Here is a 23,459-nt window from a genome sequence, read left to right as displayed (position 1 = left end):
GGTTGTAGTAGCCTAATGCTTTCAGCGGCAAAGAGGAGGTGCGCCTCAAAGTAGGGGTGCGGTTGGGGGGGTAATGTAATGGTAATGTTACTTTTTCGGTAATGTAATTTTTTTATACCTGCTTCAGTGAATCAAATGATATGTATGTATTTATTTAAAATACATTTAAAATGTATTTATGTTTTCAGTGTTTTGTGGGACATTTTGTGTATCCTGACCTACAGTATCCTTTTAGCTACTTCTAAAGTTACTGTAAGTTAAACTATGCATCTAATTTGACTTTAGTTTCAGGCTATATGTAGAAACAAACAGCTATTTTATAAGAAAACAGTCTTGTGAACAGTTACGTTGTCTATCAGTGCTCTAGATCTGCTGGTTTCAGACTGTTGAATGAGTTCTTTCTCGTAGAGTGATTGACGCGATTATCCATTCACAGTGGTTTGAACAATTATAGGGGTGGTCAAATGTATATTTATAATATTAATTAGCTTTTTTATTTTAATTTCAATTATTAACATTATTATTTAAAATAGGGCGTCACAGTGGCGCAGTGGGTAGAACAATCGCCTCACAGCAGGAAGGTTGCTGGTTCGAGCCCCGGCTGGGTTAGTTGGCATTTCTGTGTGGAGTTTGCATGTTCTCTCTGTGTTTGCGTGGGTTTCTCCGGGTGCTCCGGTTTCCCCCACAAGTCCAAAGACATGTGCTATAGGTAAATTGGGTAAGCTAAATGGTCCTTAGTGTATGTGTGTGAATGAGTGTGTGTGGATGTTTCCCAGTGATGGGTTGCAGCTGGAAGGGCATCCGCTGCGTAAAACATATGCTGGATAAGTTGGCGGTTCATTCCACTGTGGCGACCCCTGATGAATAAAGGGACTAAGCCAAACAGAAAACACATATCCAGATGACATACAGTTAAAGTCAGAATTATTATTTAAATTCTTAAAAAAATTTTCCTATGTGCTGCTTAGAAGATTTTTTCAACACATTTCTATAAATAATATTTTTAATAACTCATTTCTAATAACTAATTTATTTTGTCTTTGCTATGATGACAGTCCAAAATATTTGACTAGATATTTTGCAAGGCAATAGTATTCAGCTTAACCCTTTAACTGCCCCACAAAGAAAAAAAAATGTTTGGACTGCATTTCTTAACTCCCATAATTTCTAAAGTCTCTACCAAATAGTTGATATGTCAGTTTATGATAAAAAGTATCGGACTTAATACAAATACTATGAAAAATCTAAAATATGAAGTGTAAGACCTATTTATTTTAAACAAATATTCAAAATAAAACATTTTCGAATACCAAATCACCCTGTTTTAAGTGTGCCATTAAATATTTGATTCTCATTTAACATGTTTCCTTGTTTTTTGTTTTGTTTGTTTTTTACAATAAATCCAAAATCAAGTGTATTAGTGCAACAGGGTTATGTTTGTTTGATTTTGTTTTTGTAAACCAACAATGCTGTGTGTGTAAGCCATTATTTAAATGACTTTAACAGTCATTATTTAAAACAGTAAAAACATCGTCAACCGTTTGGTAGAGGGGCAGTCAAAGGGTTAAAGTGCAATTTGAAGGCTTAACTAGCTTAATTATCTTAACAAGGCAAGTTAGGGTAATTTATAAGGTAAGTTAATGTATAACAATGGTTTGTTTTGTAGACAGTCGGAAAAAAAAATTCCTAAGAGGGCTAATAATATTGACCATAAAATTGTTTTTAATAAATGTAAAAAAAAAAACTGCTTTTATCCTAGCCAAAATGTAAGAAATAAGTCTTTCTCCAGAAGAAAATATATTATTGGAAATACTGTGAAAATTTCCTTGCTCTGTTAAGAAATATTTGAAAAATAACTTCACATGAGGGCTATTAATTTTGCCCTCAACTGTATAATCCATTACTACCCCAGCCCTGTGTGTGTGTGTGTGTGTGTGTGTGTGTGTGTGTGTGTGTGTGTGTTACCTTTTGGAGGCTGGGATGTATCTGGAGCACTGGGTGCCGTCCCAAGCGCAATAGGGGTCTCTTGCTAGACAGCATTCAGCACAGCCCTGTCCATAAATATGGCACCTGTGCAGCGACACCTGCACCAACCCGTCGCTTCCTCCAACAAACAGCTGCTGCTGCAAACACACACACATAAAGAAGTACTAAACCAGGTGCAATCACAAAAAAGTGCTTACTAGAAGAATTGCTCTAATAGCGTTATCTGTAAATGTCACTTGTTTACTGCCTTTTTTGGACCAACAAACTCTAAAAAGAACCATGTGTAGACGTAACCCAAAAGAAATAAACTATAAAACAAACAAGCACAAAAAAAACCTGCTCTTGTTTTTCTCTCAGCATGAAGCAGCCACAGCAGACCTTACTATTTAACATTGTAAACACAAATGAAGTTCAAGATTTCAATTCAACAAACATATTATCCTGTTTGTTGATTTGAATGTCAATCTGTCACCTTATATCTGATATGTGGCCATATGAAAACATGCGTATATTCATATGACATTCATATATGCTCAGTGGTGTAGAGCAGTGTTTCCCAACCCTGTTCCTGGAGGCACACCAACAGTACATATTTTGGATGTCTCCATTATCTGACCCATTAAATTCAGGTTTTGGAGTCTCTTCTGATGTTATGATAAGATGATTCAGGTGTGTTTGATTAGGGAGAGGTTGAAAATGTGGACTGTTGGTGTGCCTTCAGGAACAGGGTTGGAAAACACTGGTGTAGAGAGTACTGATAAATCATACTTAAGTAAAAGTACCATTACTTGTCCTAATACAGATACTCATAAAAGTATCTGTTGTAAATATTACTCAAAGTGAGTAAAAAATAGCCTGTAGTGTAGGTGGGAAGTAAGTAGTGCAGGTGTAGTAAGTAGTGAGTATTACGCTGTGAAAAGTTGATGAGTTTACATGCAGTTTGTGCAGGGATGTGTAAATGTAACATTCTGTAGTGCATTTAGATCTTCCTATATTCTTCCTTCCTTTATTCCTTTCATTGTTTGTTTGTTCTGTCCTTCCTTCATTTGTTTGTTTGTTCGTTCGTTCAATCATTTGTTCCTTCCTTTGATTCTATCTTCTTTCATTCTCTCATTCATTCATTCCTTCATTCTTTTGTTCCTTCCTTCATTTGGTTCTTTGTTCATTCATTCATTCATTCATTCATTCGTTCATTCCTTTCTTGAATCTTTCCTTCATTCATTTGGTTCTTCCTTCCTTCATTGATTCAGTCCTTCCTTCCTTCCTTCCTTCGGTTCTTCCTTCCATTCCTTGTTCGGCCCTTCCTTCATTCAGCCCTTCCTTTCATTCTTTATTCTTTAGTGATTGTTTAGAGCTGTTTGGCGATTTTAGTCATCATACAGCCGACATCCTTCATTTTCTCATCAGTGACATGCAGTCTATAAACTCTGGGTCATTGTGTGTAAAGATTTTGGACATCTTCTTGGACATGTTTATTGCTTCCAAAAGGTTTACTGCATTTATAAACGGTGCCCATGTCTTGAGGTTGTTTAGTATGATGCGATTTACTTTCTATGTGCGATTTGATTGGAAAGGAAGCACAGGACTGATTTTTCTACTTATAATATGTATATACATTCATTCATTCATTTTCTTTTTAGCTTAGTCCCTTGATTAATCAGGGGTCACCAAAGCAGAATGAACCGCCAACTTATCCAGCATATGTTTTTACACAGCGGATGCCTTTCCAGCTGCAACCCAGAACTGGGAAACACCCATACACTCTTGCATTCACACACATACAATACAGACAATTTAGTTCATTCAATTCACCTATAGCACATGTCTTTGGACTGTGGGGGAAACCAGAGCGCCCGGAGGTAACCCACGCGAACATGGGGAGAACATGCAAACTCCACACAGAAATGCCAACTGACAAAGCCTGAGCTCTAACCAGAGACCTTCTTGCTGTGAGGCAATTGTGCTACCCACTGCACCACTGTGACACCAATATACACAATGTAAAATTACAGCTGATATAATTGAACACACAGTATATGTACATATTTGCAATTCCAATGTTAGTTTTAAAATGACCAAATGGCAATTTTTACACTATTTGGAAAAATATTTATGACACATATTTTATAAATGTGAACAAACATGAATTATATGTACTTTGTATACAGTGCCCATAGAAAATCATCATACCACTTTGTAATAATTACTTTATTTGTCATACAGCCTGAAATCAAATCACAATCCAAAAAACGTCTCCAGCCTTTGAAAGGTTTTTGTAACCTTCTCCTAAGCTGTGCTTTTCTACAACTTTATCCCAAAGACCTTCTGAAGGCAGGGCGTAAAGTGAGTAAATGTATAGATTTTCACAGGTTATGATGATTTTCTATAGGCACTGTATATTAGATTTCTAAATGGGTTGTCAGTGTTGGCATTGCTTGCTTTGGTGGGTTTTAAAATTCACTTGCTATATAAAATGACACTATTGGGTGAGATCAAAACTGAGGTAAGAAGGATAATGGCACTGTTTGGCTAAACTGCATTACAGTCAAATGCAATTAAGTTTCATAACTAACTAATGTTGCAGCACTGACACAGTTATTGAACTGAATTGAATTGATTCAGTTGATTCAAATGACTCAAGCTACATAATGACAATGCTAACTTCTGCAGAGATGCTTATAGATGAATTATAATCAACTAAATCACCACACTGATCTGACTAGAGCTTAAAAAGTACACTATTTTATCTTATAGAGCCGATTTATTAAAACATTAGTGTGTCTCTTGTTTTAGAATTTTAAAAGTTTTAGAATTTTAAAATTTGTTCAGTTGTTTTGCTTATTAAGCTGCATTGAAACAATCTGTACTGCATAAAGAGCTACATAAATAGAGATGACGTGAAACTGTTTAATGATTACAGCTTGTAGAAAAACAAAGTATTTTATGACAATCTTTTCCCCTTCCATCCCCCTTGTATTCTCCATTTAATTTCTTGTCTGTGCTCTATTATGCTCTGCTCTTAAAAGCCAAAAGGCCCTAAAAATAAATAATTACAGAAAGAATTGGCCAAGTGGCCTGCTGATGTAACCCTACGGTTCTAGCTGAGCGCACAGAGAAAGGAGGATAAAAGCTTTCGAGTGAACTGCGAACCCAACCATGAACTGCAAAAGATAATAAGAGATAATTAGAGAAACGGGAGTGTGAAGGAAAAATGAAAGGAATGGCACAAGAACAGAAACAACATACTCATCAGCAAGACTCTGATAAAACAGAACAAAACAATAGAGGCCCAAGTGCATTTGTTATGAGATCAAGGCTTGAGAACTTGATTTGGAGTTGCAGTTACATGACTAGAAAATGGTCCTGTGAAACCTCTAGAACAAAAACAGCTAGCTGATGATCGCTGTTGGCCATTTTGTAGGAAAAACAATTAATTGTAATTTAACCATTTATTTTCTTTCGTCATTCCCAAGATAAATATTTAGTAGGTTAGAACGAAGTACCTGCTTTGAAGAGACTTCCATGTTGAGGATTGGTGAGGGACTCTGAGAGAAAAATAAATATACCATTGTTAGTTTTTATTCAGTCATAAATGTTCCATATCTGAATGTTTGTGACTTTTACCTTGAACACCTGAAGCTCCTCTAAGATGATCTCCTCTGAGGACCAGTTTTCTTGAGTGATGCTGACTACCTTCAATACGGATCCCATATCTACACAAACACACGTGCACACATTTGTGTCTCATATAGATCTACCGCCATCTGCTGGTTTAACAGCTCATACACTCTTAAAGGGATAGTTCGCCCACGAAATGAAAATTCAGTCATCATTTACTCTGCCTTTACTTGATTCAAACCTTTATGAGTTTCTTTGTTTAGCAGAACACAAAATAAGGTATTTTGAAAACATGCAACCATTGACTTCCATAGCATTTTTTTACTATGCAACTTGATGGTTACAGGTTTTCAGCTTTCTTTTAAATATCTTCATATGTGTTCAACAGAAGAAAGAAATTAACAAAGGTTTTAAATCAAGATGAGTAAATTGTGATTACATGTTAATTTTCATTCATTCATCCTCTTTCATTTTCAGGGTCGGGTTGTGGGGGCAGCAGTCCCAGCAGAGAACCCCAGACTCTCTCCCAAGACACTTCCTCCAGCTCCTCCGGGGTGATCTAGAGGAGTTTCCAGGCCAGCCCAGAGACATAGTCCCTCCAGTGTGTCCTGGGTCTTCCCCATGCCTAGAACCCCTACCTAGGTAGGCGTCCAGGAGGCATCCGAAACAGATGCCCGAGCCACCTAAGCTGATTTCTTTTGATGTGGAAGACTTCTCTCTACTCCGACCTTCCTCTCAGGTGCTTTTCGGCTTAGCTCCTTCTTTACCACAACGGACCGGTACATCCACCGCATTACTGCTGCTACTGCACTGATCCGCTTGTCAATATCATGTTCCATTCTTCCCTTACTCATGAACAAAACCCTAAAATACTTCAACTCCTCCACCTGGGACTTTCCTCCAACCTGGAGATAGTAAGCCACCTTTCTAATTTTTACGTAAACTATCCCTTTAAGAGTTCATCAAACATATAAATCACATTTTCTTATTTCCCTGAAAATTCACCATTATAAATGTAGTTGTTTAATATGATTTGTCAAGTCTTTCTAACCTGTGCCCAAGAAAATAACAGCATACTGTCCATCCTCAGCTGCCACGCGGTCCACTATGATCTGAGTAAGCCGGTACTCAGTATTAATACGAGTGAAAATTGGTCGGCCTGTCATCGGGTGCACAGACTGGTACATGAGTGGGTGCAGTCGTATAAAACTGATGACATCATCTGGAAAGTCTTTAGTTGTTTTTATATGAGGATCATATGTCCGACTGGGGCACTGCAAGAAGGAAAATAAGATGCTTAGAAAATAAAACAGAAAAAAAAACAAATCTGCAAGTAATTTTGTGATTCTCATATGAAGTGATGTAACTACGCATGGCATTATCTAAATAGGCATTATATTTCCACTATAGTGTTGTGTGTAAGTAGAAAAATGATAACTGGAAGCACAGAGGGCATAAGTAGCATATGTAGTGTTATGACTCCCTCTAGTGGGGTTGTATGAAACTCCTCAAATAGACTGCCACTGATAACTAGTGAGAGAGAGAGAGAGAGAGAGAAGAGCATGAAAGTGGAGTGAGAAGAGTGTTACTAACAGTGCCCGGACGTGGGTAGGGGATTCTGCCTTCATATTCCACCCAGCGATGATCTGGTCCCTCTTTATGAGCATACGGTCCATTAAACGCTGCACGGATGTCTTCCATTGTATAGACACACACTGCTGATCCTTTAAAAATGGAACTGACCACACAAAGAACACATGAAAACAAGCTGAAGACCACAATAAAAGTATTTCACCTAACAAACAGGCAATTTCATATCCTATAGATTGCCATATTTTGTAACCCCTATATTGATCAGGGTTCATACACATTTTATACTCAAAATTACAGGACTTTCAAGTAAATTTTCATGACCTAATATTTCATGTAATATCTATTACAAGAAAAGCAAGGCATGTTCAATTGTAATACAGCATATCATAACACACGCAACAATCTATTTAGTTTCAGATTATTTTTTTATATCTATGTTAATTTTTTTAGTTAATGGTTACACAGCACTAATAATGTGAGAGCATGTTTATGGCCAAGGACAGAAAAGAAGACAACTAACCTATATTCAAGTATACAGATATTTATTACAGACTAATTTCCATGACTCTTCCAAAATATGGCAGGTTTTTCTGTTTTTCCAAAACTTTTCCAGGCCTGAAAAATGCCATGTCAAAATTCAATGACTTTTCCAGGTTGTCCATGACCGTATGAACCCGAATCGATGGTCACATGAATAGATCTGCATGACACATATGCACTACTGTATGACAAACCCATGCTAAATGATTTATGGTTTGTCATACAGGGTCATACAGGTCATATGGGTTTATGCGCTTGAATAAATAGTTGTGCATGACTAATATGATTTTTCATTTCAATGTGTGTGTTTTGATGCAGAACAGCAAAGTATGAATATTTGTATTGGGGCAGTTTCTCTCAAAACATCTCAAAATGGTAACATGTTCGGTCATTAGGTAGAGAGGATTGTGATCTTGTGGAAAATTGAATGCAGTTGACTACGTGTACTGTACATGATTTTACAGAATCCTTAATGTAAATGGAGGCTAAAAATAATTTGCAAGGACATACATTTAATATCATATTATACATTCACCGGCCTCTTTATTAGGTACACCTTACTAGTACTGGTTTGGACCCACTTTTTCCTTCAGAACTGCCTTAATCCTCTGTGGCAGATAGTCAACAAGGTACTGGAAAAATTCCTCAGAGATTCTGGTCCATATTGACATGATAGCATCACGCAGTTGCTGTAGATTTTCCGGCTGCAAGTCTCCCGTTTCACCACATTCCAAAGGTGCTCTATTGGATTGAGTTCTGGTGACTGTGGAGGCCATTTGAGTACAGTGAACAAATAGTCATGTTCAAGAAACCAGTCTGAGATGATCCGCGCTTTATGACATGGAACGTTCTCCTGCTGGAAGTATGTAATGTAATGTACTGTAATGTGTATATATATATATATAGCACATTTATCATGTATGGCCATACACCCAAAGTGCTTCACAATCATAAGGGGGCGGGGGTCTCTCCACACCACCACCAGTGAGCAGCATGGATGAGGTGCGCTCACCACACACCAGCTATTGGTGGACTGAAGAGACAGTGATAGAGCAAAATTCAGTGGATGGGGATGATTGGGAGGCCATGATCGTTAGGGCTGATTGAGGGACTTTGGCCAGGACACCGGGGTTACACCCCTGGGATTGTGCCATGGGATTTTTAATGACCACAGAGAGTCAGGACCTCGGTTTAACGTCTCATGCAAAAGACGGTGCCCACTGATATTATAGTGCCCCCTTCACTTTTACTGGGGTATGATGACTCACACAAACCACAGGTTGAGCGCCCTCTGCTGGCCTCTCTAAAACCACTTCCAACAGCAACCTAGTTTTCCCATGTGGTCTTCCACCCAGGTATTGACCAGGCTCAGCCCTACTTAGCTTCAGTGAGTAACCGGTCTTGGGCTGCAGGGTGACATGGCTGTGGCAGAAGATGGGTACACTGTGGTCATAAAGGGATGGACATGGCCAACAACAATACTCAGGTAAGCTGTGGCGTTGACACGGTGCTCAATTGGTAGTAATGGGCCCAAAGTGTGCCAAGAAAATATCCCCCACACCATTACACCACCACCACCTGCCTAAACCATTGATACAAGGCAGGATGGATCCATGCTTTCATGTTGTTGATGTCAAATTCTGACCCGACCATGCGAACGTCACAGCAGAAATCGAGACTCATCAGACCAGGCAACGTTTTTCCAATCTTCTATTGTCCAATTTTGGTGAGCCTGTGCCAATTCTAGCCTCAGTTTCCTGTTCTTAGCTGACAGGAGTGGCACCCAGTGTGGTTTTCTGCTGCTGTAGCCCATCTGCCTCAAGGTTCCATGTGTTGAACATTCAGAGATGCTCTTCTGCATACCTCGGTTGTAACGAGTGGTTATTTGCGTAACTGTTGCCTTTCTATCAGCTTGAATCAGTCATCAACAAGGCTTTTGTGTTCACAGAACTGCCGCTCACTGGATATTTTCTCTGTTTCGGACCATTCTCTATAAACCCTAGAGATGGTTGTGCATGAAAATGCCAGTAGATTGGCAGTTTCTGAAATACTCAGACCAGCCCGTTTGGCACCAACAACCATGCCTCATTCAAAGTCACTTAAATTACCTTTCTTCCCCATTCTAAATGCAGTTGCTGCCATGTGATTGTCTGTTTACAAATTTGCATTAACGAGCAGTTGGACAGGTGTACCTAAAAAAGTGGCCAGTGTATATACATACATTTTATTGCACTGAAATTTGACATTAAGCTGCAAAGTTGTGTATTAGGCAACAGAATGTCAAATAACACAAATAAAGTATGAAGTTAACCAGATTAAACACATTTAGGTTGATTTTTAAACTTCAGTACCAAGATGAATCAAATATTGATACACTCACCTGGTAGTGGTGAACACTCCGTACACCATTGGGTTTTTCTCATCTCTGCTAGGGAGAAGAAAGATGTCCTCTGTAACACACGCACACACACACACACACACACACACACACACACACACACACACACACACACACACACGCACACACACATACACACACACACATTTAAAAAAGTCTGATAAAACTAAAATTTGTGTGTGTTTGTGGGAGTGAGAAGTCACATAAAACACATCACTCACGGAGCTCATCAAAGTGTGTGTCCACTCCATCTGGTCCAGGAATGGAGCACACGAGTCTTGCTTTGAGAAATGTTGTCCACTTGTTAGTAAGACTCCTCAGACCTCCAACATCATTCTTCATGCAAAAAACACACACAGACACAAGCAAATATAGGACATTTCAGTGAAGTCATTCTGAAAGCATGTGTTTATCATTTAAATCCTCTGTTATTATATATTTTATAGACTTTCATAATAAAATGTAAACCCAGCATTTGCTTCTGATTAAAGCAGCTTATTCAATTAAGCATAAGACGACGACAAACCACAAGCCCTTCAGTAACACACAGGCTAAAGAGGAGCACAAATGCACACACAAGAGAGACAAAGAAAGACTGTTCAAGAAATGGAGAAAAGCGAGCGAGGAGAGTTTATAAAGGGAATATAATGACCCTCTCCATGAGCAGGTTTTACGTATTTAGATGCACAAAAGATCACTGAAAGGTCTCAGAAAGAGAAGACATGCTGAGAACACTTAAACGAATCTCCTCATTACAGCCAGAAGGGTTTAATCAAAGGATTTCAATGATTTCATCTACACTCGCTTAAGGCAGCAAACATATTCCTCCACGGCCATTCTCCTTGTTGAATAACACACACTTGAGAAAAAAAAGGGGGGAAGAGACCTAAAAGAGGTTTAGGAGTGGTGTTTTCCAAATTCTTTAATCTTCAAAGATGCCCTCTTCTCGTGTTAGGCCAGTTATCCAGTGAGGAATCTGGCCTCGGATTGCTTTACAGCTCTCTCCTAAAGCTATAAAAACCCTCCCGCTTCAGACCAAGAATTTTGCAATACAGCTTGGAATTTTTATAGCATACAGCCTGGGAGGATGAGTCTATAGCATTAAGAAAACTGCTCTAAATCATTGATGTTTTATAATTGCTGCTGGATGACAGCTGACATGTGCGAACGGTTATTTAAAATCAGCTAACAGCTCTTAACAATATTCTATTCTGATTGGTCAATCGCAGGCATTACAAATTGAAATATTTGTTTCCATTTCCAACATATAGCATTTTCTCTAAGGTTAAAATGTTTAGGGCTGATAAGATTGTTTAAAATGTTTTCTTGTATGCTCACCAAGGTTTCATCTGTTTAATAAAAGCAGCAATATTGTAATCTGTTACTCTAATTTACAGTATTCCATTTTAAAATACACTACCGGTCAAAAGTTTGGGGTCAGTAGGATTTTTAAATGTTTTAAAATAAGCTTATCCCTATTTACTTCATTTATTCCAGTGATTTTAAAGATGAAATTTATCTTCATTACTCCAGTCTTCAGTCACAATATCCCTCAGAAATCACTCTAATATTAATTATTATTATTATTATTATTGTTGTTGTTGTTGTTGTTGTTGTTGTTATTATTATTATTATTATTATTATTATTGTTATCATCAATGGTAATAGTAATAAAAGCAATAATGACTGGAGTAATATTTTCATTTTTAACTACATACAATAAGAAAGCAGCAATTTAAAACTTTAAAACAGTTTCTAAAAATTCCATTTAATAAATGCCCCCTTAATGAACAGAATAGTTTTCTTGAAAAAAAAAAAATAAAAAAAAAAAAATTAAACTGACTCCAAACTTTTGACCGGTATTGTATATATATATTTATATAAATAAAAAAAAAATCACTGGTTTTCACTGGTCGTTTTCACTTTAACTTTTCAGTGGTCATTTCTTCATCAGTCACACACAACCTTAGGGTCTAAGGGTCTAAGGTGTGTGTGTGTGTGATCCAGAAATGGTCACTGACTAATATCCACAAACTAATTTACCTATTTTTTGTACCACTCTGGGGTCTTTTATTTTCAGCTAATACATTTATTTAAAAATCAAAAACCAATATCCTTTTTTTGTGTTAAAGTGAAAGTTTTTATTCAGTTGTAGTCCATTTTTATTCACTAAACCTGTTTGAATTTTTTTTTTCTAATGATGAACATAAAAATTGCATTTAAAATAAAAATAGAAACTTGCTTTAAGAATTGTTCTTAATCAGGTGGAAAGGATTCTAAATGATCCAACTAAATTTTTGTTTCCACATTATGAACTGCTTCCCTCTGTTAGGAGATATAGAGTCCCTAAGTGTAGGTTGAACTGATATAAGAAACCCTTTGTATCCATTTCAGTGGGTTTATTTAACAAGAGTTTCTCTTAATTAGCATTATAATTATTGTAAATACAGTATCTTGTATTGTTTTTATGGAATGTCTGCAGCAATACGGTGATGCCCATAACAAATTTCCTGTCAAGGACAATAACGTTTATTTAACATATATACCTTCTACTGTGTTGTATACATTTTCTTTTGTGTTTAAGAAAATAAAACTTTCCCTTTGGCATGAATTGTCCATTTAAGCAGTTCTTTAATAGGTCATTCTATTTGTTTTACAATATTATTTTACAATAATGGCCAACTGACTACTCAATATTCGTTTCACAGATCTAGAGTAGTCTTTCCATATGTACAGTATTTGTCTTACCACATGCTTTGTATTCAAGTATTACCATTTTAAATCAAACTCAGGGTTTTGGTGAGCGATCATTACCTAAATTACTTCCATCCTTTGTATGATTTCGTGATGACCTTGTGGAAGGGATTCAATTGCTAACATTCCTCAGGAATATCCTTGAGAATGGTGCCCTCGAAGGGTGTTAAAATGACGAATTTGCAATCAATGAAATGTTTAAACTTTCTACCACATGATTCAACTTCATTATTTATGGATAATGACACCAAGTCCTCATAGTGGACCACTAATTAAAGGGATATTGTAGGGTTGGGTGTTGTCGACCAATCTGGCATCATACCATGTCTAATGTAAAACATGGACGATGGCATCGTCGTCATAGGTGGCGGTGAATTAATTATTTATGAATAATTAAATCATAACTAATTTTTTATTTGTAGCCTACCGTTTCAACTACCTAGACCAGCATGGTCTTTGTTTTATCCATAACCAAAACATAAATAAATGAAGATAGGTTACACACAAATTACCACCTGTCAATCACTTTTTCCTGCGGGACTCTGGTAGTCAGAGTAGTCAGAGTGATCTGTGTCGTTATATTGGTGTCAACAAACTTGGTTGGTAAAAAAGGTGCACAACCAACAGGAACCAACAGCATCTGAGGTTTTCACTAAAATTACTAAGTTCAAGCGTGAAAGCGAAAGATTGAAGCAGAGTACTGATGCTGTGACACGTTACCTGATAGATTTAGAAGACCGAAAAGATAGATAGAGACAAGATTAATTAAAAATTATGTTTAACAACTATAGTGAGATGCGATCCGGCGGAACATCCTTGAAAAACTGTCCGACGTGCACTGCTCTCTGGGGTTTTGTGCTCAAAGTACTCGGTGACTGCCTGGAGCTCAGACGTGCGCATATGCTAGAGCAAATGACAGAGGGTCTGTGTGTGTGTGTGTGTGGTCACGTGATGTGCGTTTTCATCTTTTCAGAAATGCTAGATGAAACACCACTGTGGACCTGGATTTTTTTAGTTCTAAAATGAAATTTTAAAACTAAGACGTATTAGTGTAAATGGGGCCTAAGTGTGTTTTCTGCAAGCGGCTGGCTGCGGAGGATCGTGATGGACGATGGCATCGTCTATCGAATCAACCCTAGGATACTGTAGTTCACTTAAAAATGAAAATTCTGTAATCATTTACTCTCCCTATACTTATTTCATACCTTTATGAGTTTCCTCCTTCTCTTGAACACAAAAGAATATTGGAAACCTGTAACTGCAGCTCTGCACAAGACTTTTGGCCAGCGGAGAAATTAAAATGATCGTGCCCAACTGAGCCTGGTTTCTCTCAAGGTTTTTTTTCTTCACTTTCGCTATTAGTGAAGTTTTTTTTCCCTCTCCGCTGTCGCCACTGGCTTGCATGGTTCGGGATCTGTAGAGCTGTGCATCGTTGGATTTGCCCTTCAATATTTGGACTCTCAGTAGTGATTATTAAACCACACTGAAATGAGCTCAACTGAACTGAACTTATACACTAAAAACTGAACTACACTGTTCCTATTTACTGTGACCTTTTATGTGAAGCTACTTTTACACAATCTACATTGTATAAGCGCTATACAAATAAAGGTGAATTGAATTGAATTGAACATTACCTATTTTTCCAACTATTATTGTCAGTGGTTACAGGATATTAGCTTCAAAATATCGTCCTTTGTGTTTGACAGAACAAAGAAACAAAACAAAAACATTATACTAAAACACTAAACACACTTATTTCCCAACACAAGGGACTCTCATCAGGAATGACAGTTCAGGCAGCAATTACATGGCCAGACCTTTACTATGATTTACCCAGCCTGACAGTGGTTTGGTCCTCTTTTAGCAGATCACATCAAGGGAAACATACCAGGAAGCCTCTCCTCCCCAGAGGAAGCACATTTAATCTTCAGGTCTGAGGAGGATCAGAGAGATGAGGCGAGTGTCTCTGTGATCAGGCAGCGTGAGGACTGGCCTTACCCTGCAGATCCGGGCGACACGAGACAGCACGCTCTTGTCCGTAGTGCTCCCATCACGAGAAGCCTCACGGAAAAAGAAGTAAATCTTGTCATCGTCAGGATTGTAGGTGTCTGAGATGGGATGGGCAGAAATGAACTTGCCCTCTGTAGGGATAAGAGAGAGAAAAGCTGGTCAGATTTCATTTATATCTGTGATGGTAATCCAACCAATCCCTTTATAATCTTGTAAGAAAGTGTGGAAGCTTATTAAAATTGTTACCAGTAACTGCAAACTTAAAATAATATTCTCCCATAAACTATACATTAGCAAGGGAACCTTTAACATAAATGCAAATGTGATAAAGTCTGCTGCAAAACAAATTGTGTCCAAGCCTAATTTTTCTGAATGCAGTTTATTTCACAAAAAATTAGCTTTTGCACTGGCTGTTAGTAAAACTAGGCTTAAAGGTGCTGTATGTACGTTTTTGATTCTTGTAAAGCATAAAAATACCATAATATGTTTGCAGATATTTAAGAAACATGCTAAGTGAACATTTTTGTTTGTTTGAAAAACAAAGTCAGACAAAGTCAGTTACGTGCCGGAACAGATGTCTTTTGGTTCTTTAACCCGCCAACTGCCAGTTTAGCCAATTATATTTCAGCACCCCAGGGTGCCTTGGTGTAAAACAGCATATTTCATTCATTTAGATGAATGAAGAAAGGGTCTCAAAGTACAGATCCGTGACCGAAATGTGACCTCCAATGGACAGTAGCAGACTCCGAAATGAAATGTAGATTCAGAGTTCCACATGAGGTGGTCGTGTCCTAACAACATGCTACATGATGAGAGTCGCAGTAATAAGCAACTTGAATTTTTGCACCAGACGAAACATGACAGAAATTTAAATAAAGCTATTCAGAAGCACAGAATATTGCACTTACTGCACTTCAACAAAATGATAAGGTTGATAATTTATTTAATACATATTAAACCTCTTTAACATTATTAAATGTACATGCTGAATCACTGATATGTGTTGGATTTCATTGAGTCACAACTTCAATTTCAAATGGTTTATTTTATTTTCAAGATCTGAGGTGAACTATCTGCTGCTGCTTTCAGTTGTATGGCAATAAATGTCTTGTAAAATGGCATTCAAACTCACATTGTTAGCATTCAGCACTGAATAAAGCACATGAGGTGTAGCTGAGGTGATCAGTGTCAGTTTTCTGTTGTTCAGCTGCAAGAAATATAAGCTGTTTCTAAAATCTGTTTTTCGGGTGTGAATTAGAACAAAAACTCCTTTCAATATGGAAAATGGCATAGTAGTGGCGCAGTAGGTAGTGCTGTCGCCTCACAGCAAGAAGGTCGCTGGTTTGAGCCTCGGCTGGGTCAGTTGCCGTTTCTGTGTGGAGTTTGCATGTTCTTCCTGCGTTTGCGTGGGTTTCCTCCGGGTGCTCCAGTTTCTGCCACAGTCCAAAAGACATGCAGTACAGGTGAATTGGGTAGGCTAATTTGTCCGTGGTGTATGAGTATGTGTGGATGTTTCCCAGAGATGGGTTGCGACTGAAAGAGCATCCGATGCGTAAAACAGATGCTGGATAAGTTAGCGGTTCATTCCGCTGTGGCGACCCCAAATAAATAAAGGGACTAAGCTGACAAGAAAATTAATGAAAGAATGAATGAATATGGAAAATCTCCTTTTGATCGCATGCCCTTGTTTTTATTTAGAACACGACTTAAGGCTTGATAGTCAGGCCCACTCCTGTTTGTGTCATGAATCTGGCAACCTGCGCTTGCATGTTTTTTTGAACCAGAAGTACAATACCTAGTTCAACCACTGGGTGTCAAACTTATATACTGCACCTTTAAGTGTTTTTTATTTTTTTATTTTTTTTTATTAAGAACATTTAATTAATTAGTTTAAAATGATAAAACAATCAATATTCTGATCGAAATAATGTTCAATTGGTAAATGTCTTAAAAAATTTTGTTCAAATGCTTTTTAGAAATATCTTGTTTAATGCTATAATTGTTTAGTCTACTGGGCTATTGTGTATTAGGAAAAATTTGCCATGAAAAGTAACACAAACAACAATCGTCAATCATCAGGATTGTAGGTGTCTGAGATGGGGTGGGCAGAAATAAACTTGCCCTCTGTAGGGATACGAGAGAGAAAAGCTGGTCAGATTTAATTTATATCTGTGATGGTAATCCAACAATCCCTTTATAAGACTTGTAAGAAAGCCTGAAAGCATATTAAAATGTTTAAGACCCCTGCTGTTTGTGTGTGTGAGAGAGTATAAAGACAAAACTGTATCCTAATGTTTAGCGTAAATGCTAGGCATTTCCTTTTGGACCCACAGCAGACAGTAAATGGGTGTTTAGGGTTGGAAAATAGACTGTGTGGGTTTTAAACTCCATTAAATTGCATCAGAAACTAGAACGGCTCTAACATTTAGAAGGAAAGAAAAGGTGGAAGAAAGACAGTCATTAACTCACCGACTACACAAAGACTGTATTATATTGGACTCTCTACAAATGAATAAGAGCGAGAGAAAGGGAACGTGAGAAGACAGAAGGGTAGATCAGAAGAAAGTGCTAGAGTTTTCAATATTTTTTTTGCAATATAAAGAATTGGAGTTCAAGCAGTAAGATGTACTATACTGCATTACATTTTTAGTGTCATGTTTTAATATAGCAAGATGTGGAAGTCCAAAAATAACATTTGTGAACTATTTGACACTTTTTACGGGCATATATAAAAGCTTAGAGTTGAGTTAATAACAGAAAAGGCTCTTTTTGCACACCTTGGCAACTCAGCCATCCGTTCATTCCTCCCTGTGGAGTGATTTGACAATTTTATGACTGAAGTATTTTTTTTCTGTTAATCATCAGAGTTACACTACATATCATAGACACACAGGCAACAATCCTCACATTTGGCATCTTTTAAAGCTGTAATACATTTTTCACAGTAAATCAGTTTGTGGTAAGAGCATATTAATGACTGTGCAATTTTCAGTGGTTTTGGCTTTCCTCATTCTGTCATTTAGGTTTTGCATGTGTGTTAGTATGAGTGTGTGGACAAAATGCTGTTTTTATTTACAGTGCATTACTGTTCAAATGTTTGAACTTATTGAATTAATTCAACAAGGAGGCATTAAAATGATCACGTGAAAAGCAACATAATGGTCAAAAGAGTTCTGTTCTAAATAAACCATGTTTGTTTAACTTTCTATTCATTATTAATCCTAAAAATAGATTACAACTGCACAAAAAAAAAAAAAAAAAAAAAAAATTGTAGATCAACTAATTTCATTGATGATTCAAAAAATGGTTAATGAGCAGCAATTCAGCAGAAATCAGACTCACGCAGCATTCAGGTTTACACAGCATTAGATACTGGACAAATGATGCATAAACTTTAAGTTAACAAAAGAATAAATTATAATAATGTTGCTGTTTTATTGTTAATTTATGCAAATAAATTTAGTCTTAATAATAATGATGTTTGCAACTTTTGAGTAATAAATGCAGGAAAAAACTCCCTTTAGCTAACCCAGCCTATCAAGTGAAACTAAACTGAAAACATTTGACTGTCCACATTTATAGCTTAGTGCCTATTTAGTTTTCAACAACTAAAAAAAGAAGGAAAATGCTATAAACAGCAACAGCTAGGATATCATTCAGTATGTGTGAATGTTAGTATGAGTGCATTAAACCAGACTGTTGCCAACCATTGATCCAGTAGTCCTCTGAGATGTCTGTGCGAATGTACTGCTGGCCTGGAGGTGGGCCGAGAGAGCGGGTAAACGTGCTGTCCTTGCCCAGGAAATCAGACGCCGTGCCAGCATACAGATACTGATCTGAAAACATTAAACGAGAGCATCTCAGCATAAACACAGACCTGCGGTCAGTCACGTTTACAGCATCTGACCATCAACCATCACCATTACTTTCCTTTTTCCTCACACGTGCACAATTCCAAACAAGATCTGATGTTCCATAAACAAATGACTGTCTCTGCAGTTTCCACAAAAAAAAAAAAAAAAAAACAACGGGGGTTTCTGGATGATGTTTTTTTTTTTTTTTAATGATCTGATTAACATTTGGTTTTGGGCCTTGACCCCACCTCACCCATCTCTCTATGCGGTTTGGAGTAAATCTCTTTGACACTGGTGTTCTCCTAGAGTTTTCCCCTGTTAATTATGTCTGTCAGTGCAAATAAACAAACACACTGAGCCACACTGTTGAAGGAGGAGTTCACCCAAAAGTTAAATCCTCGTTTGCATTACTTACTTTGGATTGCATTACTTACATTTGGATTGCATTACTTACATTATCAACTAAAAAAGTGGTGCATTTTCTTTACTCAAAGTTAAGTGGTTTTTATGATTGATCGATTGATTGATTGATTGATTGATTGATTGATTTATTGATTGATTGATTGATTGACTACAGTTTTGCAGGCTGTAAAAAATCATCACAAGCACACAAAGCTCTGTGATTACTGTTATTAAGGCTAAATGAAACACCTATTTTTGTTGTAGATATATGTGCAAGACAGCATTCAAAACTGTAAAGAGTTTACATTAATTTGTGAACAACCTACTCTCCCAAAAACAAAACAACCTGCCTTTGTAAACGAACGAAATGAATCAGAATCAGAAAGAGCTTAAAATGGTATATTTTCCCATTATTCTTCCCCTCTTTATAGTGACAGGCATAAAGGTGTGTGCTGAGTCTCTGTTTGTTAATGCTGCCATTTGATATTAAATTAACATTTTCATCATTTCACAGTCAAAAATGAAACAAAAAGAAAATATTAAAATATATGAAACAAACAAACATCTCAAACTATCCTTTGTGGCCTTCCGTTGTGCATTTGCGCTTGTATATCAGATAGACCACAACATGTGCGTCCACATGATTTTATTTTTATTTTAAAATTGGTTTCAACACCAGATGCATTTAAACTTGTCCAGTATTGTCTGGAATGCATCCCAGACTACTTCCTGGAGTGGACTCAGTGATCATATTTATATCTGTCTCAAATGTGTTTTAAAGGGCATATAGTCTTTCGATCAGATAGATATCGGATCAGAAAAAATGCATGAAGGGACCAGATGTAAACAGCCCCAGATTGACTGATTGAAAAAAATAAAAATAAAATAATATACAGTATATAATAAAATTATATATATATATTGTTCTTTTAATGCAGAATTTTGTCATTTAAATCATGGACTAACATGAGGGCGAGTAAATGATGACAGCTTTTTAAACTACTCCTTGAAAACTTTCCTTATCCAGGTCTTTTTATGAAAATTACTTTGCAGAAATACAATTTCTGGTAGGAAGGAAGGATCTGTAATGACTAATAGCTATAATTAATCAAACTTTGCTCAGCTGGAAAAATTCAGGCTTCAATGCAAGCCCCCAAAAACTGAAATACACAAAGAAAAAAAGAGAGGAAAGTTTACAGCTGGTGCTCTTGACAGGGTGTGACATTTCTCTATAGCCCTCCATTGGAAACATGAGGGTTGGTTTAACTTGAAGCCAAAAGCAAATGTCTGACAGACAGAACAGAGGAACCAGATTTTTTCTTGAGAGAAAGCTGTGTAAAGAGTCAATTGCCCTTTACAGCAGGTTTGTGTTAGAGAATAGCTGTTAAATTCGGTCTCACCTGTGAGCACTGAAGCAAAGGGCTGATGCGGATCAAACGGACATTTCATACGGCCAGATTCCACAGTGTTGCTGTGAAGCTGCAGCCAGCTGTCCTGCACAGTGCACAAAACACACAACATAACTTTACATACATACAGAAAAAAATCTCTCTTTTTAGAAAATGAGTCAATAAAGTAGACAAGTAATCCTTTAACTGAATCTTTAATTGATTTGCTTGCCTCTTTGTGACCTTTAATCTCTAAAAAGGCACATGTAGGATGGAAGGCTCCAGTGCCACAGGCGTAAACATGGGTCCGGTTATAGCTGTGCAAAACTCTTATGAAATTTGCACATTCAGTCTGCAGAAAGAGAAGGAGAGGAAATCTTTTAGTAATGTTTAGGTTAGTTTTAAAACATGTATGAATGTCACTGCATTAGACAACAAAATATCAGCAAAATAAGTGCCAAATTTGAATCAAAGACATAGCAGCTCATTTCCAAAGTGACAAAAGCACATAAACCAGGACCAAAATTAATTAATTAAAATCGATTTGTTCTATCTTGTCAGATTGCTCTACCTCCCATTCAAAAAGTAGGTAGCACATTTTGGTGACGCAATATGCTACCCATCAGATTTTGCTACCAGTGTAAATTTTAATGTGGAGTAGTGTGATATGAAGCTGTAATATCGCCCTAACCTACCAACCTCAGAACCATTTAAATACAGTGCTGGTAGAATAATCTCATGGGTAGGATAAAACGTCAGGACACCATTAATAATGGTGTGTACTGAATGTGTGTGTGTGTACTCTACCAACAACACAGATGCAAAACAGGTTATAATGTGCTTTTGAGTGTTAAATAATAGCAAATTACTGTTAACTGCAAACCTTAGGTATTCTCCTCACATAAACTATACATCAGAAAGGGAACCTTATTCATAAATGTGTAAAAAAACACCCTGTTGTTTATTTAACAAAAAACTAAAAAAAGATTACACTGGGCTTAAGTGTTTAAATAATTTTGTTTTAATGTTTTAATAAGGCGGCACGGTGGCTCAGTGGTTAGCACTGTTGCCTTACAACAAGAAGGTCGCTGGTTCGAGTCCTGGCTCGACCAGTTGGTATTTTTGTGGGTTTGCATGTTCTCCCCGTGTTTCCTCCGGTTGCTCCAGTTTCCCTCACAATCCAAAGACATGCACAATTGGGCAAACCAAATTGGCCATAGTGTGTGAATGAGATTGTATGGGTGTTTCCCAGTGATGGGTTGGAGCTGGAAGGGCATCCGCTGTGTAAAACATTTGCTGGATAAGTTCATTCAGCTGTGGTGACCCCTGATTAATAAAGGGACTAAGCTGAACAGAAAATGAATGAATGAATGAATGAATGAATGAATATTTAAAACACTTATGCTGGTTCATTTTGTGTAAATCGTAACACACTTTTTGAAACCCTATTTGATGTACAGAAAGTTTGAAAGAACAGTGATTAATATAAATAAAAAGCTTTCGTAACATTGTTAAATATTTGATATGACATCAGTTAATTTTGTCTCTTAGCGTGAATATATAAACAGGGTTTCTGCAGGTTTTATCAAGTCAAATTTAAGACTTTTTAAAGACCATTTTAAGACCATTATGAATGTAATTTTAGACTTATACAGGCCTAAACACTAACGATTATATGTAATGGCCTGGTTTGCCACAAAAACAAGCAAATGTAATTATTTATTAGTGACATACTTTAATGTGTCAAAACAAGAAAATTGTAGTTGTATAAACTTTTATTTACCAATAATATTTCTCTTTTTATATTACAAGTTTAACATTGCTAAATGTATATTCATTGTGGAGGCAATTAAATTAATAATCAAAAATATATATTTGTTGACTTTTGGTCCAAATTGATTAAGTATAACCTTATTTAACCTAATGCATTTCTCTTATAAAAGTTTCATGCCTATTTATAAATATTATGTCTACTCCCCCTTATTTCAGTAAATAGTTTTTTTGTATGAATGGAAGGCAATGTAAAGGGATAAATTGTTCTGTTATTATCATGAGGAACTGTGTAATTGTTTTTAGTTTTCTTTCCCTGATTTTATTAATATGAATTGTTGGTGATTGGATAAGTGTCGGCTCGATTGGGTAGCTTTATAGGGGAAAATTACATAAGAGCTGTTTAAAATGATTTAAGACACAACACAATATTTCAGTGAATTAAAGACTTTTTAAGGCGTAAGATTTTGTTTTTGAAACTTTAAGGCTTTTCAAAGCACCCTGTATATACTTTTATTAAAAAAATATGTAATAAATCTCAGGAGTAAAAAAAAAACTGTAAGGCTGAAGTTAAACATGTTACTACTCTCTTTTACCAGACAGCTTTGAGATACAGAGGAAAGTCTGTGTATTAAAATGTTCATTCAACAGACATATATTCTGACTGATACTTACAAGAGGGTTTTTACCAGCCAGTATACACATATCCACCCTGTCTCTCGGAGCCGGCCAGCTCAACTGCAAACAAGAAACACACAAAAGCAAGACAAGCCAATGAAAAGCAGGAGCAAACGAAAAAATCTTACAACTTTATATATAGTCAGCAAAAGTGTTTACAATCGTCTCTCCTGACATTGTAACAGAAAAGTAAATCAACCAAGTAGTGTAAACCATACCAAAACTTCGATTTAGACTGAGATCATGCCGTGACTCAGAAGCAGGAATTTAAACAGAGTGTAATCCATTGTGTATTTAAGAGATGAAAAGCTGTACACGTGAAATACTGTACACACATGAGAGGGAGGACGATGTTCAGATAAAGAGTGATGAAGGGGCTGCTGGTCCTGTCTCTGCGAACATGTGTTATAAAAGGCTTAAGCGCTTAGCATACGCAGGGCTGACCTTTGACCTTGACCTCCAAGA

General features: G+C 36.9%; 1 protein-coding gene across 3 annotated transcripts in view; it reads right to left on the bottom strand.

The window, feature by feature from the left end:
• sema3d (sema domain, immunoglobulin domain (Ig), short basic domain, secreted, (semaphorin) 3D) overlaps positions 1 to 23,459 on the bottom strand; it is an 83,821-nt gene that overhangs the window by 20,582 nt on the left and 39,780 nt on the right. For 2 of the 3 annotated variants that reach the window (XM_056478218.1, XM_056478219.1), the window contains exons 4-15: positions 22,992 to 23,054; positions 20,779 to 20,898; positions 20,559 to 20,652; positions 18,610 to 18,738; positions 14,891 to 15,033; positions 10,357 to 10,471; positions 10,118 to 10,187; positions 7,198 to 7,342; positions 6,656 to 6,878; positions 5,611 to 5,699; positions 5,490 to 5,531; positions 1,966 to 2,123 (exon numbers count right to left, since the gene is read on the bottom strand). In XM_056478218.1, the coding sequence (XP_056334193.1) occupies positions 1,966 to 2,123; positions 5,490 to 5,531; positions 5,611 to 5,699; positions 6,656 to 6,878; positions 7,198 to 7,342; positions 10,118 to 10,187; positions 10,357 to 10,471; positions 14,891 to 15,033; positions 18,610 to 18,738; positions 20,559 to 20,652; positions 20,779 to 20,898; positions 22,992 to 23,054 (1,391 nt within the window). The remainder of the gene's footprint in view (positions 1 to 1,965; positions 2,124 to 5,489; positions 5,532 to 5,610; positions 5,700 to 6,655; positions 6,879 to 7,197; positions 7,343 to 10,117; positions 10,188 to 10,356; positions 10,472 to 14,890; positions 15,034 to 18,609; positions 18,739 to 20,558; positions 20,653 to 20,778; positions 20,899 to 22,991; positions 23,055 to 23,459) is intronic. The other variant, XM_056478220.1, reaches the window with a different exon arrangement.

The sequence above is a fragment of the Danio aesculapii genome, chromosome 18, assembly GCF_903798145.1.
Source record: "Danio aesculapii chromosome 18, fDanAes4.1, whole genome shotgun sequence".
In the NCBI taxonomy this organism is placed as follows: domain Eukaryota; kingdom Metazoa; phylum Chordata; class Actinopteri; order Cypriniformes; family Danionidae; genus Danio; species Danio aesculapii.
Note: the sequence above shows the minus strand (reverse complement) of the source record. Positions and strands in the feature narration are given on the sequence as shown.